General features: G+C 37.4%; 2 protein-coding genes across 2 annotated transcripts; both read right to left on the bottom strand.

The window, feature by feature from the left end:
* Positions 1-443: 443 nt before the first annotated feature.
* On the bottom strand, positions 444-5,096 carry LOC103874670 (21 kDa protein). Its single transcript, XM_033274185.1, has one exon. It carries the CDS (start codon positions 5,040-5,042, stop codon positions 4,446-4,448), a length of 597 nt encoding a protein of 198 aa, XP_033130076.1. The 5' UTR covers positions 5,043-5,096; the 3' UTR covers positions 444-4,445.
* A 9,707-nt stretch (positions 5,097-14,803) lies between these two features.
* Positions 14,804-15,698, bottom strand: LOC103874669 (pectinesterase inhibitor 11). Its single transcript, XM_009153106.3, has one exon. It carries the CDS (start codon positions 15,629-15,631, stop codon positions 15,017-15,019), a length of 615 nt encoding a protein of 204 aa, XP_009151354.1. The 5' UTR covers positions 15,632-15,698; the 3' UTR covers positions 14,804-15,016.
* Between the last annotated feature and the right edge of the window lie 8,522 nt (positions 15,699-24,220).

Raw genomic sequence — 24,220 nt, 5'->3', positions numbered from 1 at the left:
AAACTATGTACAGTATTACTGCTTAAGAGTCTATGTCAAAGACCCGTTGATGTTTTGGCTCTGATCAGTGGCGGATCTACATGGGCAGTGGGAGGGCAGCTGCCCACCATAGATTTGTAAATTCAGTGTAAATTTTTATGTAGATTTTTAATTGTGCTCCTGTTAAAATTCCAAGTTATTAGAGGTATAGACAGTGTTTTATAATTTTTCCCCTGATCAAAACTAATCCTAGATCCACCACTGTTGTTAGAATTGCAGAAGCATGTGATTTAGTGCTTCGGTGTCTCTGTTACTCTAGATTGACCATAGAAGCGATTAAAGTGGTTAAAGCTATGGCTGCTCAAAATTAGTGGCTTCGTTCAATTAGTTACACTTGGCTGATTTATATTTTGTGTGAAGAAGAGAAGAAGTTGAGAGAGGCTCGTGCTTTGTTTGCTGTTTTGGTTCAGTCTGGGCGATCTTTATTGAATTGTACTAAACTGGGTTTATTGAAAATGTTTAACTAGAATCAGTAACTTTAGTTTTTTTTGTCTCAACATCAACTTTTCATTAATCAATGAGTTTACAATGAGATTGACCACATTGAATTTCTACCACAAATACAACAAAGGATCTTAGAAACACCCTGGAACACTCACTAGCACACTCACTAGGTGATTTCTCACTCAGATCTAGCGCAACCTAGAATACTTTGTTGTAATTTCAACCACAGTAGGGTAAGAGAGCTCCACGACTCGGAGCAAATCACCCACTAGACCACCTAAATTGACCATACAAGATGACAATTCTAAAAAACTCAACAATAACAAAGCTAAAAACCAGATTACAATTCGGCCCAGGACATTGGACTCTTAAAGATTAGAGTGACATACCCAGTCCAACAACTCATCACCTTGCAGCGCAAATTCGGTGAAAACCCGTTGTTGTCAAGGTTCAGAATTCGCTCCTTAGCCATGAACCAGAACTTTCCCGTACTGAAAGTCGGGCTTTGGCGAACATACCGTGACCGGAACAATAATTAAGGTTAATAATGGCATGGGGTTTCACCACCGAGCGAAACAGGAGACGTCACCGCTGGCGCTGGGATGTGAACCCCCACCGCGTACCCGCTGCAGAGCTCATCCTCCGGTAGACTCCTCCGGTGAAGAAAACCCTGCGATGCGTCTTCCACGAGAACCGAGGACCAGAACCATATTCCCCAACCGTCGTATCTCATCTCCGTTTGGCTCACCGTCACACTGGACCGGAGATCCAAGGTGGAGGATATTTCCCACTGAGCCACGCGCCGTTGCCGTGAGAGGAGCGTCCGAGATCTAAAACAGAAAATCGATTTGTTGACTCCTCTCAACCCTAAAAGCCGACCTGCCTCGATTCCGCCTTCCTATGACTCACTGCTCCTCCAAGAACGCCGTGAGATGGACCCTTGACCATACAAGTCTCCAGAGTCACTCCGACAAACCAGAACATCATGTATCTCGTCTTAGGGTTTGGGACAAAATCGAGAAGGCAAAGAAAAAAGAAGGTAGAAGGGGAAGAGGGGACCATCCGGTCACCACTACAAGAAATATGTACATTCTTAGCTCACGAAAAATGCTATAATAGACCTTTCATAGCGTTTTCTCATATGCTATGTCATCGGCCGCCATCATAAGTACCCCCTCTACGATAGCATTTTAAAATACTGCAAAATGTGCAGATACGATAGCAATACTTGAATGTTGTTATTAACTTTAATTATAGCACTATTTTTTTGTTACAAATTGATTGCGATTCGTATATTCGTGCTATAATAGGTCTTTTGTACAATAAACCACAAATAATTATAATTAATAATAAATAGTTAAAAATTAAACTGAAAATTACTTTATAATTAAAAATAAAATAAATTTTATTTATAAATTTAAATTGGTTTACAAATAAATTCTGGTTTACTAAACTAAACCAGATATTAAAAAATAAAGTTAAACCACTACAATTTCCTAACTCTACACTAAACCAAATCTAAACCGTATTAAAACAAAACCTAAAAAAAAATTTAACCCTAATCAAACCGCCGCTTCTTCTTCTTACGCCTCCACATGCCGTCGCGTCTTCTTCCTCGGCTTGGACCTACTCGCCGGCGTCACCGTCCTCTCCACACCAGAGCTCGGACCTGCTCGCTGTTGTCGTCTCCAACAGATCTTCCTCTCCTCCATCTTCTTCTGCCATCTCGCCGTCGTCGCGTCTTCTTCCCCTCCTTCCTTTGTAGAGGTGGAGAATCCATGTCCGTGTCTGCCTCCTCCGCCGTCAAGCTCAAACCATAACTCTTTCCATACCAGAGCTTTTCTACTTCTGTTTGCGAATGACTCAGGGGCTGGTCACACCAGAGCTCCTCGTTGGCGTCGTCGTTGTTGAGAGATGATTGAGAGGGAAGCAATGGAGAAGAAGGATGTGAGAGTTGTTAAAGATTTGATACATGAAAATTGATTGTCGAAGAGACAAAGTTCTGGAGAGAAGAAATTGGAAGAAAAGAAGAAAAAGGAATAGACAGAGGAAATCTTGGAGAGAGAGAAAGATACACACAAAAATTGAATCTGAACCATTGATTATAATTAATCAATGGTTAAAAATGGCGATCCTCACATCACTATCTTAACCAATAGAAAATTAAGAGTATTTTTTTTCTTTTATGTCTTCGACAAGAGTGTATTATTTATGTTTAGTTTATTAAAGCTTTAATAGTATATAGAAGGTATGGTGAGTTTGTTTTATGTAGGGTATATGATCAAGACAATGTCTGAGAAGTATGGTTTATGTTTCAAAATAGAGTTTAATTATAGAATGAAGATTTAAGGTCTGTGTTTTGAAAGTTATAGAATAAGATTTAAAAGATGAAATTTTGATTTTAATTTTAAGATTTGAGGTTATAGTATAAGAAGATTAGAAATCTAAAGTTTATGTTTGAATTTTAGAACTTTAAAAAAAATGTTTAGGTGTTTGTAGTGTTTGTAATTTATATGTTAAGATTTGGTGTTTAAGTTGAAAAATATTAGTTTTACAGTGTAGATTTCAATTTTTGGTAAGTACATAGGGTTTAGAGTATATTTGGGGGTTTGTGGAATAGGTTTGGACTTTAGATATAGGGTTTGGAATTTAAATTTTTAATTTAGGGGTTATAAATGTTAAAATTAATTATTAAATATACATGTAAAGATTTAATTATAAAATTAAAGAATTTTGGAAATTACAAATTGTGTTTAAATATTAAAAAAAGAGCTTATGATTTGGTATGTAATTTAAGTTTAGAGTTAAAGTGTTTGAATATAATGTTAGAAAATAGCTTTTCTTAGCGTTAGAAAAATGCTATTATATGTCTTTGAAAGTATTATGGAAGCCACTTAAATAACTTTTTTGACGCTTAAGTATAATTTTTCGCTAAGTTCTGGTGGAATGAGTAATTTATATTTCTGCTCACTTAATCTTGAAAATAGCATTAATTAAGTGTTATTTTAGGTTTCACTCTATCATAGTGTTTATCGAATGCTATTATATATTATGGAAATTTCAATCGCACCTACAATAGCAGTTCAGTAAAACGTGCTATAACAATGTGCTATCAATGTGAACTTTTTTTTGTAGTGCACCGAACGTAGCCGGACCGGAGATAGATCTGTGAAAACTTTTCTTTTTCTTGGCGGCTGAGAGGAAGTCGAGAGAGAAGCGAGAGTTTTTTTTTTTCTCCGGATTATGAAGTTGGGTTGGAGCATTTCTTATTCCATATTTACTTTTATTATATTTTAGAAGAAAAAATAGAGTAGGGATGGAGATGCTTAGGCAACTTTAGTTTTTTTATGTTGCCCTTTTTACGGTATTAGTATATTGTAATTTGCTTGTAAACGTGATGTAGAATAATGATTTGTATTTTTCATATGTTCTAACCTTTAAAAATATTTCTGAGTGTGAAATGTTTAAGATAGATTCCATGCGTAAAATCTAACAACTGTAGTTGGTCTCCATCGTTCAACAAAAGTGGAAGAAAAAGACAGCTTTTCTTCACGTGGGTTTCCTTTTTAATTTGTTGTTTTCACATAAACATAACTAAATCAATAGACTTTTTCATAATTTTCTATGGTCCATACTATAGCTATGTTATTAAGATTATTATAGTGTAAACTTCAAAGTATATTAGCAGAAGATATTTGAATAAACTGAATTAGTATTGACTCGAGTTATTAGAAAGTTGTTTTTCATTAATTATTTTGGAAAGTTGTTAAAGTATGTAAATGATACATCTACAACTACATTGGATAGCAAAAAAAAAAGTATTAAACATTTTCTGGTACATATTGATTCAGGAATCTTAAAGACGAACACATACATTGTATTATTACTATTTCTTATACACACAAACAGACAAAAGCAACAGAAAATTGCAATAAAAAGAAACTAAAAATATTTCAGTCTCTCTAACAATGAATATAAGCAAAGTGATTAATCAAAGCTAAAGCATTACTCGTTAAATGAGCAATAATCAAAATCCTCCCTCTAACCAAAACCTTAACCTTCCCGTTCATTTCATCTCCTTCAAATCCATCCAAGCACGTGTACTCATCGGTCAGAGCCGCGCTAACCCAAGTCTGAATATCATTCATGTAGACCTCATAGTTCGAGCCACTTAGCTGACCCATCTCGCCTATCGATTTCCTAAGCTCCTCCAACGTGTCACCTAGCTCCTCAACGCAGTCTCTCATGGCCGAGACTTCTCTCGGCTTGAGCCGACTACTTCTCGAGACACGCACCATCATTGCTGACGTGGCTTTAGCCGAGGCTAATGTGATGTTGAGAGCCGCATGAGCCATGAGCTTGTGGCTGGTTTGGATGAGACTGGATTGAGTTGAGAGTGAAGTGACACAGAGTCTTGGGTACGTTGTGAATGTGCATAATGATTTTACGAACTCCGTGTTTGTTGTTGTTGTTGTATGGACCGACTTGAGCGTGGTTATGGTAATGGTTATGAGAAGAGATGCGAGGAAGTGATGATTAAATCTAAAAGAAACAGCCATTCTTATATATTATAAGAGGTTTATGAGATTGTGAATGTGATGATGTTGTTGTAGTGTTTCTATTTAACTGAGGTTTATATATATAGAGAAATTATTTAGATGATATTCATTTAACAGAAAAAATAATACGCAAGTGGGAATTTGATTGCATGAATGAAGATATTTTATAAAGAAAAATGATTAAAAATAAATAGAAATATCTAACATGTTAAAGCAACACACGGGTAAGACACTGAGTCTGGGATAATGAATGGGATAAGGAATTTGCAGTTTTGAGCCAAACATAATATCATTTGTTTAACTAAGCATTAATAACATTTGGAATGATGTATTTAATTGGCTAATAGATCATTTCTCCATGGCCAATTCGTGGTCTCTTTCAGAAGCAATTGGAGTCGACAAGTTGATAATTTCCAATGGTTTTATCGTTTTGAATGATACTCTAGTAGACTAATAGCCATCGTGGAAGTCAAATTGTGAACGTAATGCAACCCGCCCCAACATTTAAGGTTCTAATCGTCCTTAGTGAATGTAAAAAAACAATTATATAATTGTAATCATCAACAACGCTTAGGAAGCTGGCCTATATTCTACCTTTAGAAACAGAAACAATGTTCTCCACAACCACACTTCGCTTTCCACTTCCGCCATTTTCTGGTGCAGTGTCGGCGAGGTATGTAACACTCACTGCAAAAAGGAGGAAGCACTTAAAAATTGTAATGTCTTTGTGGCTTAGATAATCAGAGGAATTCGCTCCTAACTCTAATCCCACCTTGTTTTCTGTTTCCTTTTTCCAAAGTGAGTAACTCTTTGGATTCAACTTGTTGTAAATCTTACTTTTCTATATGATATTTAGCAGAAAAGCATATAAACCAATGAATGTGAGATAAGGTTCTCATCGTCCTTGTAACGTAATCGACGCAGCTGAATGTGGCCCTAAATCATTATGTCTGCTTCCAAAATATCCATATTTATCCTAAATTGCATATTAAAACACGTCGTCACACACACATGTCTATAAGCAGTACACGTTATTTGAAATATCAAGTTGTATTGTATTGTCAAGTCCATATTGAGGTGCCATATATCTCTTGACTATCTTAGCTTGTTAATTATATCTTTTTTGATACTAGAAAATTCTCTAACTGAAGTTAGCAATCCCCATTAATGTAAGAAGTTAGGCTCTTAGAGCATTTTTGAAAGGAACTATATAACTTCAAATATGAAGTTTATTGCTTTCCAAAAAGAACATTTTAAACTTCAAATTTAGAGTTCTAAGGAGTGAAACTTCGTATTTGAAGTTTTACTACTCAAAACTCTAAATTTGAAGTTTCATCTTTTTATTTGCATTTTGGTCCTTATAATTAATTATACATCACATTTATGATTCTTAAGTATTTTCTCATTTATCATTTTAATCTTTTAAACTTTTGTATATCATAAATATTTCAAATTTATTTTATTAATTCAAATTTTGACACATAAAATTAAATAAAAAATTTAAAATAAGATTTATAATATTTTAAAACTAGAATTAGAAAACAAAATATTACAAAAGAAACTTAATAAATTTGTTTTTAAAAAGATACATGAAGACATGCCAACCTTGCAAGTTATTGGAAGGCATAAAGATCTCGAAGAAAAATTTCAACAGCTCAGTGCTCATTCATAAACCACAGACGCAGAAATCAAGGGCGGACAATCTCGCACGCAATGCAAGAAAGCAACCGTCGTTTGTTGTCCATATGAATGTGAAACTAACAATTTGGTATGCAGAGTCTATATATGTTTAAGTTGCTGACAAAAAAAAGATATATGAAGACATATTTATTACACAAGTTTAAATATTACAACAACACTAATATTCTAGTAAATTTACCTCGGAACCTCCAAGATATTGTGCAAAGAAGTTTTGTAACCAAAGATGAAGCATTACAAAAATAATTTTATGAAATAATGTGGTATTTGCTTGTAGTTTAATATTTAATTATGTATTTATATTTATAATTTTATATTTTAGTGTAAGATTTTATTAATTAATATTATTGTAATATTTTTATATATGTGCTAGTTATTTATAAATTTTCTTAAGGATTTATATTAATTATGACAAATATAAGTATGTACCATAATATAAATTACAAATAATTTTGAAATTAAATTTAAAGTTTTACTTTTGAAAAAGAACACCTCGAAACTTCAAATATAGAGTTTTGCAAACTTCAAATATATTAACCGGAATTTCTTCCCAAGAGTCTTTTCTCCATTTAATTATAATATAAATAAATTAACCAAAAAAATTAAATAGAAATACAGTTGCACCTATTTTTCTTTGTCATCAACTTAAATACAGTTGCACCTGTTATTAGGTGACACATATGCAAAAGAGTCTCTCATGGTTCCAGCAGAGTCTCCTTAAAAAGAATCAATATTGCAGAAGATGGGTTTCCATCAGCACTGGATTAAATTAATGATGGAGTGCATCTCCTCAGTTCAATATAGGATTCTGCTAAATGGACAACCACGGGGACTCATTGTACCACACAGAGGTTTACGACAAGGAGATCCGTTGTCCCCTTATTTATTTATTTTGTGCAATGAGGCATTGAATGCAAATATCAGGAAGGCAGAGAGAGGGAAACAATTGACAGGGATTAAGGTAGCCATAGCTTGTCCATCGATTTCACATTTGTTTTTTGCGGATGATAGCTTATTTTTCTGCAAGGCTCAGAAGGAAGAATGTCACACCATTCTCAGGATCTTAAAAGAGTATGAGGTGGTTTCTGGACAGTTGATAAATTTTGAAAAGTCTTCGATTCAATTTGGACACAAAATCGAGGAATCGGTCAGGCAGGAGCTAAGAGATATTTTGAGAATTCAGAATTTGGGGGGAATGGGATCTTATCTAGGATTACCAGAAAATATTGGGGGCTCCAAGATTCAAGTTTTTGGCTTTGTGCAGGATCGTCTAAACAGCAGGGTCAACGGTTGGACTTTTAAGTTTTTCACGAAAGGAGGAAAGGAAGTGATTATTAAATCAGTGATTACAGCATTGCCGAATCATACGATGTCGTGTTACCGTTTACCTAAGGCAACCACAAAAAAACTGACGAGTGCGGTAGCACAATTCTGGTGGAGTTCTGGGGGTAGTTCAAGAGGTATGCATTGGAAATCATGGGATAAAGTTTGCGTCAGTAAGGAAGAAGGGGGTTTGGGTTTTAAGGATATAACTGACTTCAATACCGCAATGCTTGGTAAGCAGTTATGGAGGCTGATAGAAAAGCCAAACACTTTATTCTCTAGAGTTTTCAAGGGGAGGTATTTTCGGCATGCTTCACCTCTTGAACCGATCCGTTCATACTCTCCGTCATATGGTTGGAGGAGTATTGTATCTGCTAGATCTCTGGTAACAAAGGACTAATCAAACGGGTGGGAACAGGATCTTCTATATCTGTATGGAATGATCCTTGGCTCCCAACCACTCGCCCGAGACCAGCCAATAAAATCAACATCATTTGTATCCCGATCTCACAGTGGAGTCACTTATCGATCCCACTTCGCGACAATGGAATTCGCAGGTCCTACGGGATTTGGTAGACCCTCAGGATGTGAAACTTATAGAAAGTATACCACTGAGCAGTCATCAGATGGTTGATAGAGAAGGATGGCATTTCACACACAATAGAAAATTCCCGGTTAAATCAGGATACCAGGTGGAGCGAATTTATCCGGACAGAGAACGACCACCATTATTGATGGGACCAACAGTTGACGTCCTGAAGGCTTTTTGTTGGAAAATCAGGTGCCCACCAAAAATAAAACATTTTCTTTGGCAATTGGTTTCAGGGTGTGTGGCAGTTAAGAAGAATCTGAAGGCGCGAGGGATGCAAGGTGAGATATGTTATGCAAGATGTGGAGCGGAGGAGGAGTCGATTAATCATGTATTTTTTGAATGTTCCCCAGCACGTCAGGTTTGGGCTCTTTCAAAGATTCCAACAAATCCAGCCGTCTTCCCAACGAGTTCTCTTTTTACGAACATGGATCATCTTTTTTGGCGGGTTGTCCCGCAGATGGATGATCATCAGTTTGCTTGGATACTATGGTATATTTGGAAAGGAAGAAATAATAAGGTCTTTAGTAATTTGGATATGAATCCTAAGGATACTCTTAAGTTGGCAGAAACGGAATCGATACTCTGGGAAGAGGCACAACTTTTGAATGAACAGAAAACGGGAACACAGGTACAGGTTACGTCTCTTCCGTTAATTCCTGGACAATGGTGTTTTACAGATGGTTAGTGGAAAGAGGGTGATATTTTCTCTGGTCAAGGTTGGTTTAGTTCTTTAGAAGGCTTTGAGGGACTGATGGGAGCAAGGAACGTCCGGGCTACTTTAACCCCCTTGCATGCAGAGATGGAGGCGCTACTATGGGCTATGGAATGTATGCGAAATTTAAGACAATTTCAGGTTACATTTGCAACGGATTGTTCACAATTGGTGAAGATGGTTTCGGAACCAGAGGAATGGCCAGCTTTTGCAAGTTATTTGGAAGATATTCAGAATCTGAAAGAGAGTTTCATACGATCAGAGATCATTCATATACCAAGAACGCAAAATACGAAGGCGGATAGCCTAGCATGCAGTGTCAGGATTCAGCCGTCTTTCGTCGTTCACATGGATCAACATCTCCCAGTTTGGTTTACAGGGTCAATATGAGTCTGTAATGTTGTCGACAAAAAAAAAATCTACATTTTCTCTCTCAATTTTTTTAAATTATTATTTTTTGTTAAAAGACTATAGTGAGAGATCATCACTTCATGTGTTTTTTTTTGACAACATAAGAGGCTATTAGCCTATGAAACCACCGGTTCAGATAGCCAAACCGGGGGTAGTGAATCGACATATAACATAGCTAAAGGAGAAATCCTCGCACCACGTGCAAGCTTGTCTGCCATTGTGTTTTGTGCCTTTGGAATATATATATGTCTTATCTTGAAGTTATGGAAGAAAGTCTTACTGCGGCAGAATTATTCCATGTGTGTAGCAAACGCTGACCATTCTTCAGTAGAGGACACTATCTTCACCAATTGAGAACAATCCGTCACAAATACTACATATGAGAACTGCAGGGTCTTCATACACTTCATTGCCCAAATCAGGGGTTCACATTCAGCATGCAAACGTGATAGGCTTCGTCGAAGATTCATTGCTCCCATCATTACGTCCTCCAAATTCATTTTCCAGCAGTACCAACCCTGTCCGGTGAAAATATCGTGTTCCCTCATGCCCATCGACATAGCAGACTCGTGGAGATCCCATTTTCTGCTAGTTAACATCTAGCTGAGAATACCCATGATGCTCTTGACCAAAAGTTGCGCTTCAGCCCAAAGTGGTCTTTTTTACTTCTGCTTTGCGCATAATTTCTTGAGGATTTCCATTCTTATTATTATAAATTTTGCCATTTCAATTCTTCCATAAATACCACATAAATTTTGCCATTTCAACCTCTTTTGGAAGCCTCCAAAAAAGATAGTCCAAATTGGTAAAAACTGATGATGATGGAAATATTCCGAGAGGGGAAGGGATCCGAGATAAAGCCCAAGTTTGTAATGCTGGTGGACATTCAAAGAGAACATGATAGATATATTCCTCCTCTGCCCCACAAATACCACACTGAAGATCACACTCAATGCCGCGGGCCTTCAGATTCTTTGACACTGGCAGTGTCCCAGATAAAACTTGCCAAACAAAGTGGCTTAGTTTCAGGGAGCATATGAAAATAACAAGGGGGGTTTAATATTTGGTCCATAACTTATCATTCTTGGGCCCCGATCCGGGTATAAAGCTTCAGTCCTAAAACCTGATTTAACCGAGTATTTACCGAATTCTGTAAACATCCAGTCGTACGTATCTGGCCTTTGTGTCCGGCTAATTGCTATACCGCGAATAGTCTTCACATCGTCTGGATGAAAATATGCATCCAGCAAATCCCCATTCCAGGAACAATCAATGGGATTTATAAGATCTCCCACCACAAGAAACTGATATAAAATTTGAGATTGAGTTTTTGGTAATGCTGAAACTTCATGTGTTTCTAGGACAACTCTATCAGCAGAAACTACCAAAGTTTCTAAGAAAAAAGAGAAAAATATTTTAATGAAAATTTTATGTTTTAATTTTTTAATTATTAAAACCAACATATGCATGACATCTATAAAACCCAGTATCCTAATTTTTCTCTCATATAACTCTCTCATATTCTTTCACATATATTTTTTAAAAATTTTAATAGGAAATACTCTCTTTATATTTCATTGTTGGACTTGGTCTTAGGCTTCCTATATTATATAATATTATAAGATTGATTATAAAATCACATATAGACTATATATCTAACATTGCAAATTTATATTATATATATGTTGTATATGTATATATAATATTAAGTTGAGATACTAAAGTTTAAGATTTCATCGATTTGGTAGTTTATACTACTCCATCCGTTCCAAAATAAATGATGTTTGAAGAGTTTTTGATGTTTCAAAATACATGATGTTTTGGTATTTTTATATTAATTTTAGTGTTATTGAAAATTGTATGACCAGTTATTTTTTATAGTTCTTTTGATGATTGGTTGAATTAGTTTTTATTTATATTTTTAATGATACTTTTTCGATAAAAGTGTATATCTTAATTCTTGTGCAATGAACCAAAACATCAACTATTTTGAAACAGATGGAATATATGATATCCAACATACTAGCATTACTTCTTTTTTTTTTTAAATATGTGATATCTTATTCTTTTTTTTTTTTTGCAAACTGCTTTCTTAAATTGAATAAAAGACCTAAAATAGTAAAATGTTTACAAAAGCCCAAAAAATTTTAGAGTTTCAATAAGCCCATAAATAGAAATCACAATAGTCAAACCTAAGATAGTTAGAAGCCCATAATGTGTCAGGCCGAAGGAGTAAAAGCCCGCAGATGGAGAGGAAATGTCATTACAGTTAAGGAAGAGCAGAGTAGTCGATATCGATCATGATCATCCAAAACGAATCCAACTTTGCATCATCAATGAAAATCAATGATGATTGGAGTCTCTGAATCTCTGGATTTTGTTCATGAGTTGGCGATCGATCTGCTTGAAGATATGGTCAGCTAAACGAAAAGTGTTCGCATGGAGTCTTGTGTTTCTCCCATTCCAAATCCAATATACCAACGCCTGCCAAGTAAGAAGGACAAGTAGTCTTTGCGGTATCGGCAATGAGAGGGAAGTTATTTGTTCTAGTGTATCCGCCCAGTTCATGTTAGGTAAAATCTCAAGTCTTTTCGCCACTAGATTCCATAGATCGTAACTGAAATCACAAGAGAAGAAGAGATGATCTATTGTTTCTTGGTTTCTATTGCAGAGCAGACATCGATGGTCAACTTGTAGTCCCCATTGGATGAGTCTATCACGAGTAGGGATTCTGTTCTGTATCACTAGCCACATGTGGAAACTATGGCGTGGTATTGCCCTAGAGATCCAGACAGAAGCATGCCAAGAGACATCAGGGCACTGTTCCATAAAGCAATCATAAATGATACCTGTTTTGAAACTAGTGTATGTTTTGTAATTTATCTCCCATTCATAGTAGTCTTGATTGTCAGTCAATTGAACAATTGTAAGGTAGGCGTAGAGCTGTATTTGTGCCTCAGTTCGAGCGGGAAGAAGGACCCAGGAGCCATTAGGACATAAGGAAGATGCAGTTGCTTGGTAAGGTATCCCTAATCTTGAGTTGCTTCCCGAGAGATGAGTGCAGAGAGCTCCAAATGGAGTCCAGTTATCTGACCAGAACCGAGCCGTTTCACCATTCTGAAACCTGAGCTTTATGAGAGAAAACACCTCATTCCGCAATTTGTCCAGTTTGTTCACTAGCCAGGAGTAAGATTGCTGTGGTGATGTTGTCCAATAATTGTGCACTGAGCCTTTGAGGATCACCTCCTTGAACCATTGAACCCATACGGAGTCAAGTCTAAAGAACATAAGCCATATCAGTCGAAAAGTGCAGGCTTTATTCCAGGTACGCAGATCTTCCACGCCAAGACCTCCTTGTCTCTTTGTTAACACAAACTGTTTCCCATGAGACTCGAGCAGTATTATGACCTTTTAAACTCCCTTTCCACAGGAACTGGCTACAAAGGGAGTTGATTACCGCAATGCAAGATTTTGGCAGTACAAACGCAGAGCACCAGAAAGTAGTGATTTCCGCAATCAGAGTTTTGATGAGAAGCAGCCTTCCAAAAAATAATAGAGATTTTACTGGTCATGAAGAGAACTTTGTCTTTATTTGATGGATCAAGGGCTCACAGTTCGTGAGAGAGAGCTTCATGGAGTTCACGGGACCCCTACGTACCGGAAGGAAAGAGATCCGAGTGACATACCCGTTGAGGCTTGAATGAGATCAGTTTTGCATTGTGTTAATCCTGAAGCATAGAAAATAGTATTTTGCATACTAACAGCCAAACCTGATTTTGTCTCAAATTCTTTCAGAACTTATAGCACTTGCTGGACCGAATCAATGGATCCATCAATAAATATCATAAGATTATCAGCAAAAGAAAGGTGGGTGAGTTTACTAGAGGTGCAAATTGTATGGTATGTGTCGCCGCTCTATCCATCAATAAATATCAGGAGATCATCAATAAATATGTGATATCTTAGAAAGAATTGTAAGGCCTGGATGTAAACGGTGCATGTGTACAGAAGAACAATGTTCCACTAAATCAATCACACTATCTTCTTGCTAATTCGTACAAATGTGTCTAGAATTTATTTGCCAAAAGAAAACAAATAAAATAAATTCATTAGTATAAATTCATCGGGGAGACATTCTCTTCCTCAAATTTCCTCTATTCCATCAATTTTGTATTTTTCTCATTTCATCCCATTCATGTTGGAGTAACACAGAAAAATAAAAGAAGAATATGAAAAAGCTTTTTAGCCAATAATGCCATAATAGGCCAGACTATAACCTGGATTTCAGGTCGAGAGATATTTTCTTGGGGGAGACGTAGCTCGATTAGCATCCGTACATATATGTGTGTGTTGTGTTTATGCACACTGCTTTTGAAAAAAATTAGTATTCATCAGACACAACCCATGTGGTTCCAACGAAGAATACGAAAATATCTATAACAGTAATATCAACTTGATTTATTCTTTTAAGCCTTTTACTAGATTATTACATTTTTCATATAGTTGTTAATAGTTTGTTTTCAACAAGATACATTTTAAGAGATAAGATCCATATGGTAAGCCGACTGTATAAAATAAATTATTCGACTATTTATTTTGATTAAAATAGTATTGTTTTGCCGCCAACATTTGCAACTGATTGTTTACAACGCAGTGATTCATAATAACTAATTAGACTTATATTACATGTGTCTATTTTTCAACTTCTCTGTTGTTTGAAAAAAGTCGATGTTAAAACTTGAAAATGTATGCCCAACTTGTCACAAGGAAACTAATGCGTGTGAAAGGGAGTGAGTATGTGCCAACTTGTCCATATTTCCAACTCTCTCCGTTTTCCAAAAATTGCATGTTATAGGTTTTTTATACTTATTAAAAAAACAACATATCAGATTTTAGTTACCAATACATTATTTTTTGTCATCAACTATTCCATACAATTATTAACTAATATTTTTTTTTTATAAATATCACTATATTTTTCGAAATTTACAATTTGTAATTAATTTATGCATTGAAAATGTAAAATATTTTTTTTTTTTGAAATATATTTTTTGAAATATAGATCTTTTTGAAGGAGGGAATAACTCATAATACACATGAATAGTAGTAGTACAAACCACATAAGAAAAAAAAAATCTAACAAAATCGACATATATTACATTTAGGACACCATTTTATATATTATGTATATATATATATTTGAGATACGACACAATATTTCTTAAAACTAGTTATAAATTAATACTTTTTAGCAAATGCATTAATCAAGGATAAGGCGTTGCTGGTTTCGTGGCCCACGTTAACAATTCTAGCTCGAACCGAGTTCTTGATCCTTCCATCCATGACCCGACCCGAGAAACCATCTGAGCAAGTGTTCTCATCGGTCAAAGCCGCACTAGTCCAAGTCTGAGCATTACTCATGTGGAAAGCAAACTGTTCTTGATTTTTGGCACTCCCACATAGCTTCATCTCTTGGACCGACTTAGTTAAACGGTCAATGGTATCGTTGATCTCCTCCACGCAGTCCTTGATGGCTTCGATCTCGCGCTTCTTAAGGCCCTTGAAACGCGTCAGACGCGAGACGAAGAGTTTCGTGGATTGGGCTCGGCTCAGGGTAACGGCTAGAGCGGTCTCGGCTAAGCGTTTAGGGCTTGTTTGTATGGCATTTGCGTAGGCTGAGAGGGAGTGGAAGCAGACGGCTGGGTATGTGGTGGTTTTGCAAGATGATTGGATGAAGTTTACGGCTTTATTGGAAGCTCCAGCCCGTAAGGCTGTGGTGGCGGCAGTGAGCGCCGGCGATAAGAAGTAGCAGATTGAGAGGATTAGAAAGAAAGTTTGGTTTAGTTTGGCCATTGGTGTTTCTTGTAAGAAAGCTAGATAGAAAGTTAGAGAATTGAGTGTGTGGAGAAGAAAGAGGTGGGGTTGAATATTTATAGTGTGTACAACTTTGTCTAGGTTTTTTTTATTCTACCATTGGCCGTAACACGCGGTGGAATATTAAAAAAACAGTGAAGAAGAAAAAACAAACAGTGGATTAGACTTTTACAACCTAGGAATATGTTCAGTTTAATTTGATGATATATAACTAATTAATCTGAATGATTGTTTTACTGTTCTATAATAATAAAAATGAAACTTCTAACCTAAGATCGGATTCAATATACATTTGTTGGAATCTATTAATAAAAAAACGCTTAACTGGTGTTTATTGAAAGCTCACAAATTACTTGTTGTTTTATAAATTGTATAGTAGTCGCCAAATGGTCTAAGTTGCATTATAACTAATATGAATCGCATAGAAATTGGGTTGAAGCTAACGTTTCAATCCACCGACGTGTGAAAACCAATCAGACGTCTAAATGACGTTATATTTACGCAGGGCCAGGGCTCAATTAAATATTAGTTGGAATTGGTTTGATATACAATCATGGCAGGGTCCTCTCAACGTCGGTCCAGAATATAACGTGAAGTATCAATCCAAATTATATTAAACACAATCAAAAGCGAGCAGAGATAAACATTTGTCGTTTTATTCAAACCAAGAAGGGAAGAAAAAAATAGCGATCAAAGAAATTGCATCAATCAAGCCGTAATATAATACAAGGAAGTAATAAATATTGAATGTACATTATCATTGTCAAAATCGAACAACAGATACGCTCACAAGTCAAAACTCTTCCAGTCCAAATACACAAAGTGTTTTTAACTTAAATGATAACGACAATGATCTTATAATAATTTTGTTAATCACGTTAAATTGACATGGTACTATTACTAATAACCTACCGACATAACCGCACTGTTGTTTCTCGTGCGGTACGAAGCAATGAAGTTGCCAAGTTGGCATGTATAGTTTAATAGGCATGTACAGATGTATAGTTTAATATCATTGGTTGGGTAGGTCCTTCACTGTCGTAGGAAGAGGGAAGGGGAGGACACGATGAGGACGAAAATAATAAATCCCACAAAATAAGGCTTAGTAAAATGCAATAAAACAACTGAGCAATAATTCTCGCTTAGGCATGTGATGATGGTCTATGAACATGATCGAGAGAGATTACTAGGTCAAATGCACCGTCGTACCACCATCTCCGCGTGAGGCCATACTTTAATCATTTTATTTTATGTTTTACGTATTTAATAGTGGAAAATAAGAATCAACTTTTCCTTTTACATATCTTTATCATGTAGAGTGTGGACTCGACCGGTTTGGAAAAAGGGAGTGGGAAAACATTTCAATGGAAATCCATAGAAAAAGAAAAAGTGTCACCTATCCATTTATGAGTAATAAAGTCTTATTTATTAACAAACTTTCAAAAATGTTGACATGATAAATAACGCTAAAAATACATTGATAAATAATAGATTTCAATCGAGTGAGAAATAGCTTTCTTAAAGAAAATGTCTTTTGTGATGAAGGGAACCCCACTGTGAAAATGTGAAACAAGATATTTAAGAAGAAAATAGATTTACGTTTGTAACAAATGAAGAAGTCTGAGACAACTTGATTAAGGCCCATGATTACTCAGTGAAAGCCCATGACCACTAATTCTCTTGTTTGTTACATCGCAGAGAAGTTCCCATAGAGCATGTACAAGTACAAGTTTGATGTGTAGTTTTAACAAAAAAAAATAGAATGACTAGGAAGTTTTGGACCCGAATGACCATATCTATATGGTCGAAGCTTAACCCATGGTAAAGTAATTTTCTTTTAAAAAGCCACCTAACGGAAATCAACTTGCAAGTTGCAATTTACCTCTAGTACTTTATAATATAGAATCTCAATCACTTTGACAAAAAATAATTCTCTTGTTAATCACTCAAAGCTTTAGCAAAACAATTCAAGTCTAAAACTAATCATTCACACAATCCGTAATTGATTCAACATCATATCCATCAATATATATAAGACTAGATAACTCTTAATCCTAATAGAAATAACACTTTCAATATTTCCTAATCCTTTTAGATAAACATAAGAAGTTAGGATTAAGATAGCTTGTGTTTCAAGCTAACTCCAAGCTTAAACCAACATTTTCTCCCTTAACCTTGATTTCATTTTGACACATGACTTGGACACCAATAAGTTCCCTCATCTCCTTGAATCGAATTCGGCTAAGCGACTTTGTGAGTATATCAGCTCTTTATTCAGTTCCCGGAATATGCTCTACTTAAACTTGATCATTCTCAACATATTCTCGTATGAAGTGAAACCTCCTGTGGATGTGTTTACTTCGCCCATGGAAAACATGATTCTTAGTGAGCGCAATCGCCGATTTGTTATCAACTTGTATGATCACCTTCTCGCAAACATCTCCTACGACTTCACTTAAGAGCTCTTGGAGCCAAATTGCTTGCTTTACAGCTTCAGTAGCAGCCATAAACTCCGCTTCACATGACGATAAATCCACAATCTCTTGTTTTTGAGAGCACCAAGTTATAGGACTATCACCAAGATAGAAAATATATCCAGTCGTACTCTTGCCATCATCAACATCAACATTGTGAGAACTATCACTAAAGCCTATCAGTCTTTGACGTTCAGCTTGTCCATAACGTGACCAAAAGAAGTAGTATCATGTAAGTACCTCAGGACTTGCTCCAAGGCCGCTCCGTGAGACTCTTTAGGCTCTTGCATATACCTACTTAGTACACCAATGCTGAAAGATAGATCAGGTCTTGTATGTAATAGGTATCAAATACACCCAACACTCCTCCTATACTCTCTTTCGTCAATGTTTTTCTCTCAAGATGACTTTCCGAGCTTTACATTAACATCCATAGGTATATGAACATGATTGCAATCTCGCATACCAAATTCTTCAAGAATCTTCTGAGCATATCTTTCTTGTGACAACGCAATGCCTCCGCCTGTCTGACACACTTCAATGCCTAGGTAATAAGTCAGTCTACCAAGATCGGTCATCTCAAACTTTCTTGCCATCTCTTCTTTAAACTCAGTGATCAAGTTCGGTAATGATCCTGTGACGAGAAGATCATCAACGTACATGCAGACTAAGAGAACGCCATTCTTCTCTTTCTTTCTATACAAGGATGGCTCTTTAGAACAATGGGCGAAGCCAAGTTCCTTCAAGATTCGTTTGAGTTTAATATTCCAAGCCCTTGGAGCATGTCTCAAGCCGTAGAGAGCTTTGTGTAACTTATACACTTTATCTTCTTTGCTTTTGATCACAAACCCTTCAGGCTGAGTAACGTAAACCTCATCTTTTAATTCTCCGTGTAATAAGGCCGTTTTTACGTCAAGATGGTGAATCGGCCATCCTTTAGATGCTGCAATTGCGATGATCATTCTAATAGTCTCAACACGAGCTACTGGTGCGAAGACTTCATCATAATCAATACCATGCCGTTGAACGTACCCCTTCGCCACTAGACGTGCTTTGTATTTGCTTATGCTTCCGTATGCGTTCCTCTTTATTTTGAATACCCACTTGAGTCCAATAGGTTTAAAACCTTTTGGCAGATCAACTAAGATCGAAGTGTTATTATTATCGATCGAGTTTAGCTCTTCTTTATACGCATCCACCCAAATCTTTAGCTCTTTTGCTTCACTGTAGTCCCACGGTTCGTTGTTAACGATCACCAAGAGTCTTTCACACTCCACTTCAGCCAAGAGGATGTGGTCGTCTAAGTATGAAGGCTTCGTTCTCACTCTATTTGATCTTCTTAAGTTAGGTTGTAGTGAGTCATCTCCATCTTCTTTGTCGTCATCATCATCATCTTCATTGGTCCCTTCTACTTCATCATCTTCATTCTCACTTCCATCCTGAATTCCAGAGCAATCATCAGTACCCTTTAAAGGTATTAGGTGTGGGAACCGAAATTCGCACTGTTGATTTCCGTTTAAATAAGGAAACTAGGAAAACCCTAATTTCCCAAAGGACACGTATATCTGCTAATTACCACACGTCAAGCAATCAGAACACGAAAATAACAATGATAAAGTATAAGAAATCGAAAAAGAGAGCAAAGAAGATCTTATTCCGAATTTGCGTATGAGCGTTTACAACAAGGTATAAGCCTGGGCTCGAGAGCTGTTGGCGAGATTCCTAGTTCTAGCAACCCTAAGACGGCTAAACCTAATTGAGTCGCAGCTCGAAATAACAAAAACGGAAAAATGCCTAAATTGCTCTAAGTGATAAGTTTGCTCTGAAAATTTCTCCCTCATGCTCCTCGCCTAGGACTCCTTATATACTAGCTCCAAGATCGTTTTACGCGTTTACTCTTCTGCCCTTAAGCCGTCATAGCATAAAAATGGAGATATTCCATTTTTCCCGATCTTCACAACTATCTTCAAAACTTTCGTATTTATCCGCGGAAACTTGACATTTATCCTTCCTTGTGGACCAAGCGTAAACCGTGATGTGGTTTACGGGCTTTTGGTTAAGAAATTGTAGGATGGGCCTCGAGTCGTGTTTTAGGTCCTTTTGGGTCGTCTTCCGACTCGACACGTTTACTACGAGTTCTTTCGATAAAGAACGAACTTTCTGTGGTTTTTAATCAGCAAAGTTTGATCGATGATTTAGAATAGCGGAAAACATGGACTGAGCTTGCTACGGTCTTCGGGAGATAGCATTTGAAGGTTTGACGAGAATGCATGGACTGGTGTCGTATCGATGTTCGGAAGAGCTCGGTCGCTACGCAGCGACCGAATCTTCGGCTTGAGCCCGGTCGCTACGTAGCGACCGAGCTTTGGCTTGAGCTCGGTCTATACGTAGCGACCGAGCGGGACCAGCGCTTGGTCGCTACGTAGCGACCGAGCGGGACGATCGCTCGGTCGCTACGTAGCGATCGAGCTTTGGCTCGAGCTCGGTCGCTACGTAGCGACCAAGCGGGTCGGATGTTCGGTCGCTACGTAGCAACCGACATCGGCTCGGACTTGGTTGCTACGTAGCGACCGGATAGCGTGTATGTGCGGTAGTTACGCAACGACCGAGCTTGGTTCGTTTGTTTTGAATCTTCAAGGATACTTCTTCGTAAAAACTTCGTATCGGTTATTTTTACGAAAATTATATCTTTCTTTTTACTATCTCTTTCGGAAATGTTATTTCCGAGGGTTTTCGGGTGATAATTCCGTCGTGACCGTTTTTGATCCCAACATTACTCTGCACTGGTTTTGTCGCAGGTTCATCGTTCCAGCTCCATCGCCTTTCTTCTTCGAAGTATAAGTCGCGGTTCACCACTATTTTCATGTTCGAAGGATCAAACAGTCTATATGCCTTCGAACCAGGCTCAGTCCCTAAATGCACCACGATTCTTAATCGATCATCAAGTTTTTTTCTACCAGCGGTCTCTGTTCTTGCATAACAAACACACCCGAAGACCTTAAGATGAGAGATGTTTGGTTTCTTGTGTCGCAGAGCTTCGTACGGTGTTTTTCCAAGTAAATATCTTGTAGCGACTTTGTTGAGTAGATATGTGGCATGTCTGACCGCTTCTCCCCACAACATATTTGGTACGCTCATGTGTTTCAACAGACTTCTGGTCATCTAAAATAAGTTACGATTTCGTTGTTCGACAACTCCGTTTTGCTGCGGAGAGTACAGAGCTGTCATGTGTATGTTGATCCCATCGCCTTGCAGTAGGTATCAAACTCCTAAGACATGAACTCACCCTTGTTTCTTGTTCTACAAGCCTTTTGAATGATTTGAATTCGCCAAAACCTCACTCTTTTCCTTAAGTAACACGGTCCACATGTATCTTGAGAAGTCGTCAATTGACACGAACACGTAGTGCTTCTGTCCAGGTGTGGGAGGAGTGATAGGCTCACAGAGGTAAGTTCAAGAGGATGTGCAGCTCTATATCAGGTAGCTTGTGGGAATGGTTTCCGTGTTTTCTTCCCAAGCAAGCACGATACACAGGTATCGTTCTTAACGACTATATCAGGTATGCCGACCACCTGATCCTTGCTTATTATCGCCTTTATTGTCTCAATATTAATGTGTCCAAGCCTCGCATGCCATCTCGATGACTCAGTAGTTGTTACAATTTGTAAACATTCGATAATATCTGCTTGCTGGTTCACTTTATACAAACGGTCTTAATCATTAGATACCATGTTTGATCAAAGAGCATCAGTACGTCATTCTTCATACTCACCTCGTATCCAGCTTCGGTGGCTTGTCCTAAGCTCACAATGTTTCTCTGTAGTCCAGGTATGTAGTAGACATTTCTCAACGTCTTCTTCTCTCCTCCATCTAAGATGAACCTGATTGAGCCTTTTCCTTTGATATCAATACATTAATCATCTCCGAATCGTACCTTCCCTGTAACTTCTTCATCAAGTTTATAGAAAAACTTTCGGTTTCCGCTCATGTGATTTCTTGCTCCATTGTCAAGATACCACACATTCTCCATGCCTCCTTCAATCTCAAAGTCACTCGGCTTCACCTTCTTCTCATTAGTATACACCACTTCATGCATCATTAATTCATCTGCTTCTTGTGTATCTTCATCCTTCTTCTAAACAGTTTCTTGTAGTTTAAGAAACTTGTCGGGGCACTCAGATGCATAATGGCCGAGCTTATCACAGTGGAAGCATGTAATGTGACTCTTGTCTTTGTTTTGACTCTGTTTCCAAGCTTCCTTTTGTGCAAGGAATCCTTCTACACGTCCTCGGCCTCTTCCTCCTTTCCAGTAGCTTCGTCCACCACGTTCTCTTCCTCTATTTGCATAGTTCTCTTTCTGAGATTCACTAGCATACATCATCTTTCCATGATCATCATTTTGCTCTTCTTCTTCCTCGCTTATTCTCTCCTCACACGCTTTTAATGTTCCGACTATATCTTTAAAGCTAGTTGTGTTAAGATCTAAAACTTGTTCAAGAGATGCAATCATGTGTATGTACTTCTTCCTTGGCAAATTTTTCAAAAACTTCTTGACAAGTTTTGGCTATTCTATGATTTCTCCTAGAGAAGCTAATTTTGACAAGATTTCAGTTAGCTTGCAGATGAAGGTATCAATGCTATCTTCTTCTTTCATCTTGAGCTTCTCAAAATCTGCCATTAATGTCTGTAGTTGTGCCTCTCGTACTCTTTCGGCTCCAACATGGCGAACTTGAATCGTGTCCCAGATGGTTTTGGCCGTGTCGAGGTTTCCCACTCGCAGTGTTAATGCCTCCAGTATAGACTGAAAGATTAAAGTGATAGCCATATTATTCTTCTCTTCATGCTTACTCCCAGGATCAATGGTTTCCTAAACCTTATTAACCTTAAGGGCGATTATCATCCTCATAGCCCAAACGGTGTAGTTTGAAGAAGTTAACATTGAGAACTTCATGGACGAAGGTCCCGCTTCTTTGTTGCTTGTCTCAGTTTCATCTTTCACATCAGCCATGGTCGTCTTTTCGGTAAGGTCTGTTACTCGTGATTTATATTTCAATAGTTAGCTCTGATACCAATTTTAGAATCTCAATCAATTTAACAAGAAGTCCTTCTCTTATTAATCACTCAAAGCTTTAGCAAAACAATTCAAGTCTAAAGCTAATCACTCACACAATCCGTGATTGATTCAACATCATATCCATCAATATATATAAGACTAGATAATTGTACACAATAATTAGAAGGTTCGAGGGAATATCACATGGAAACATCGATCGTTTTCTAAATTGTTCGTATGAAACAAACCTACAAGCCTAGAGTCTGTCCTATAGTTATAAGAAAGCAAATGTACTTATTGTATTCGGTGTATTAGTTAATGTGACACTGGAGATAGAGAGATGAAAGCCATAGCCGCAAGCGACCCCGAAGGCGATTTCCAGATCTGAAGCTCCCCCGTCCCGACGCCTTCTCCGATCTGAGCCAGCACCCTCTCCAGACCCACAAGGGAGACTATCTACACTCCTTGTGTGTTCTGTCATCTCTACCACTCTCTCTCTCTGATTTCAATTCTACTATGGCTTCTTTGCCAAGTCTTCTTCTTTTTGATCACGGACATGTAAACCCTTTTGTCTCTCCTCTAGTCTACTGCTATGCTTCCTACCAGCCATCTCCTTTAGCTTACTGCTATGTTCCCCTACTCAATGACTCAATCATCAATGATAGTACGCAATGGCGGCTCCTCCAACGTGTGACGCAAGCTTGAATCAGAGGATGAGATTATCCAGATCCCCGACTGCAACCTCGATGCTGTGACTGAGCGTTTCCGTATGACGCTCATTGGACGAGTTTTCAATCTCCAAGGACAGAGCATTGATGCTTTGATCCATCTCCTCCCCCGTAACAGGATCTGGAACGTAGAAGGCCGAGTTTGTGGTTTAAATCTCGGCAATGGGAGTTTCCATTTTGACTTCGACAATGAAACATATCTACTCTCTGTCCTAAACAAACGCCCCTGTCATTTTAATCAATTGAGTTTCAAGCTCGAACGCTGGTAACCGTTTACCAGTGAATCCTTCCCTAATACAATTCCTTTCTGGAT

This window comes from Brassica rapa, chromosome A06 (assembly GCF_000309985.2).
Source record: "Brassica rapa cultivar Chiifu-401-42 chromosome A06, CAAS_Brap_v3.01, whole genome shotgun sequence".
In the NCBI taxonomy this organism is placed as follows: domain Eukaryota; kingdom Viridiplantae; phylum Streptophyta; class Magnoliopsida; order Brassicales; family Brassicaceae; genus Brassica; species Brassica rapa.
This window is presented reverse-complemented; position numbering and strand designations above follow the sequence as displayed.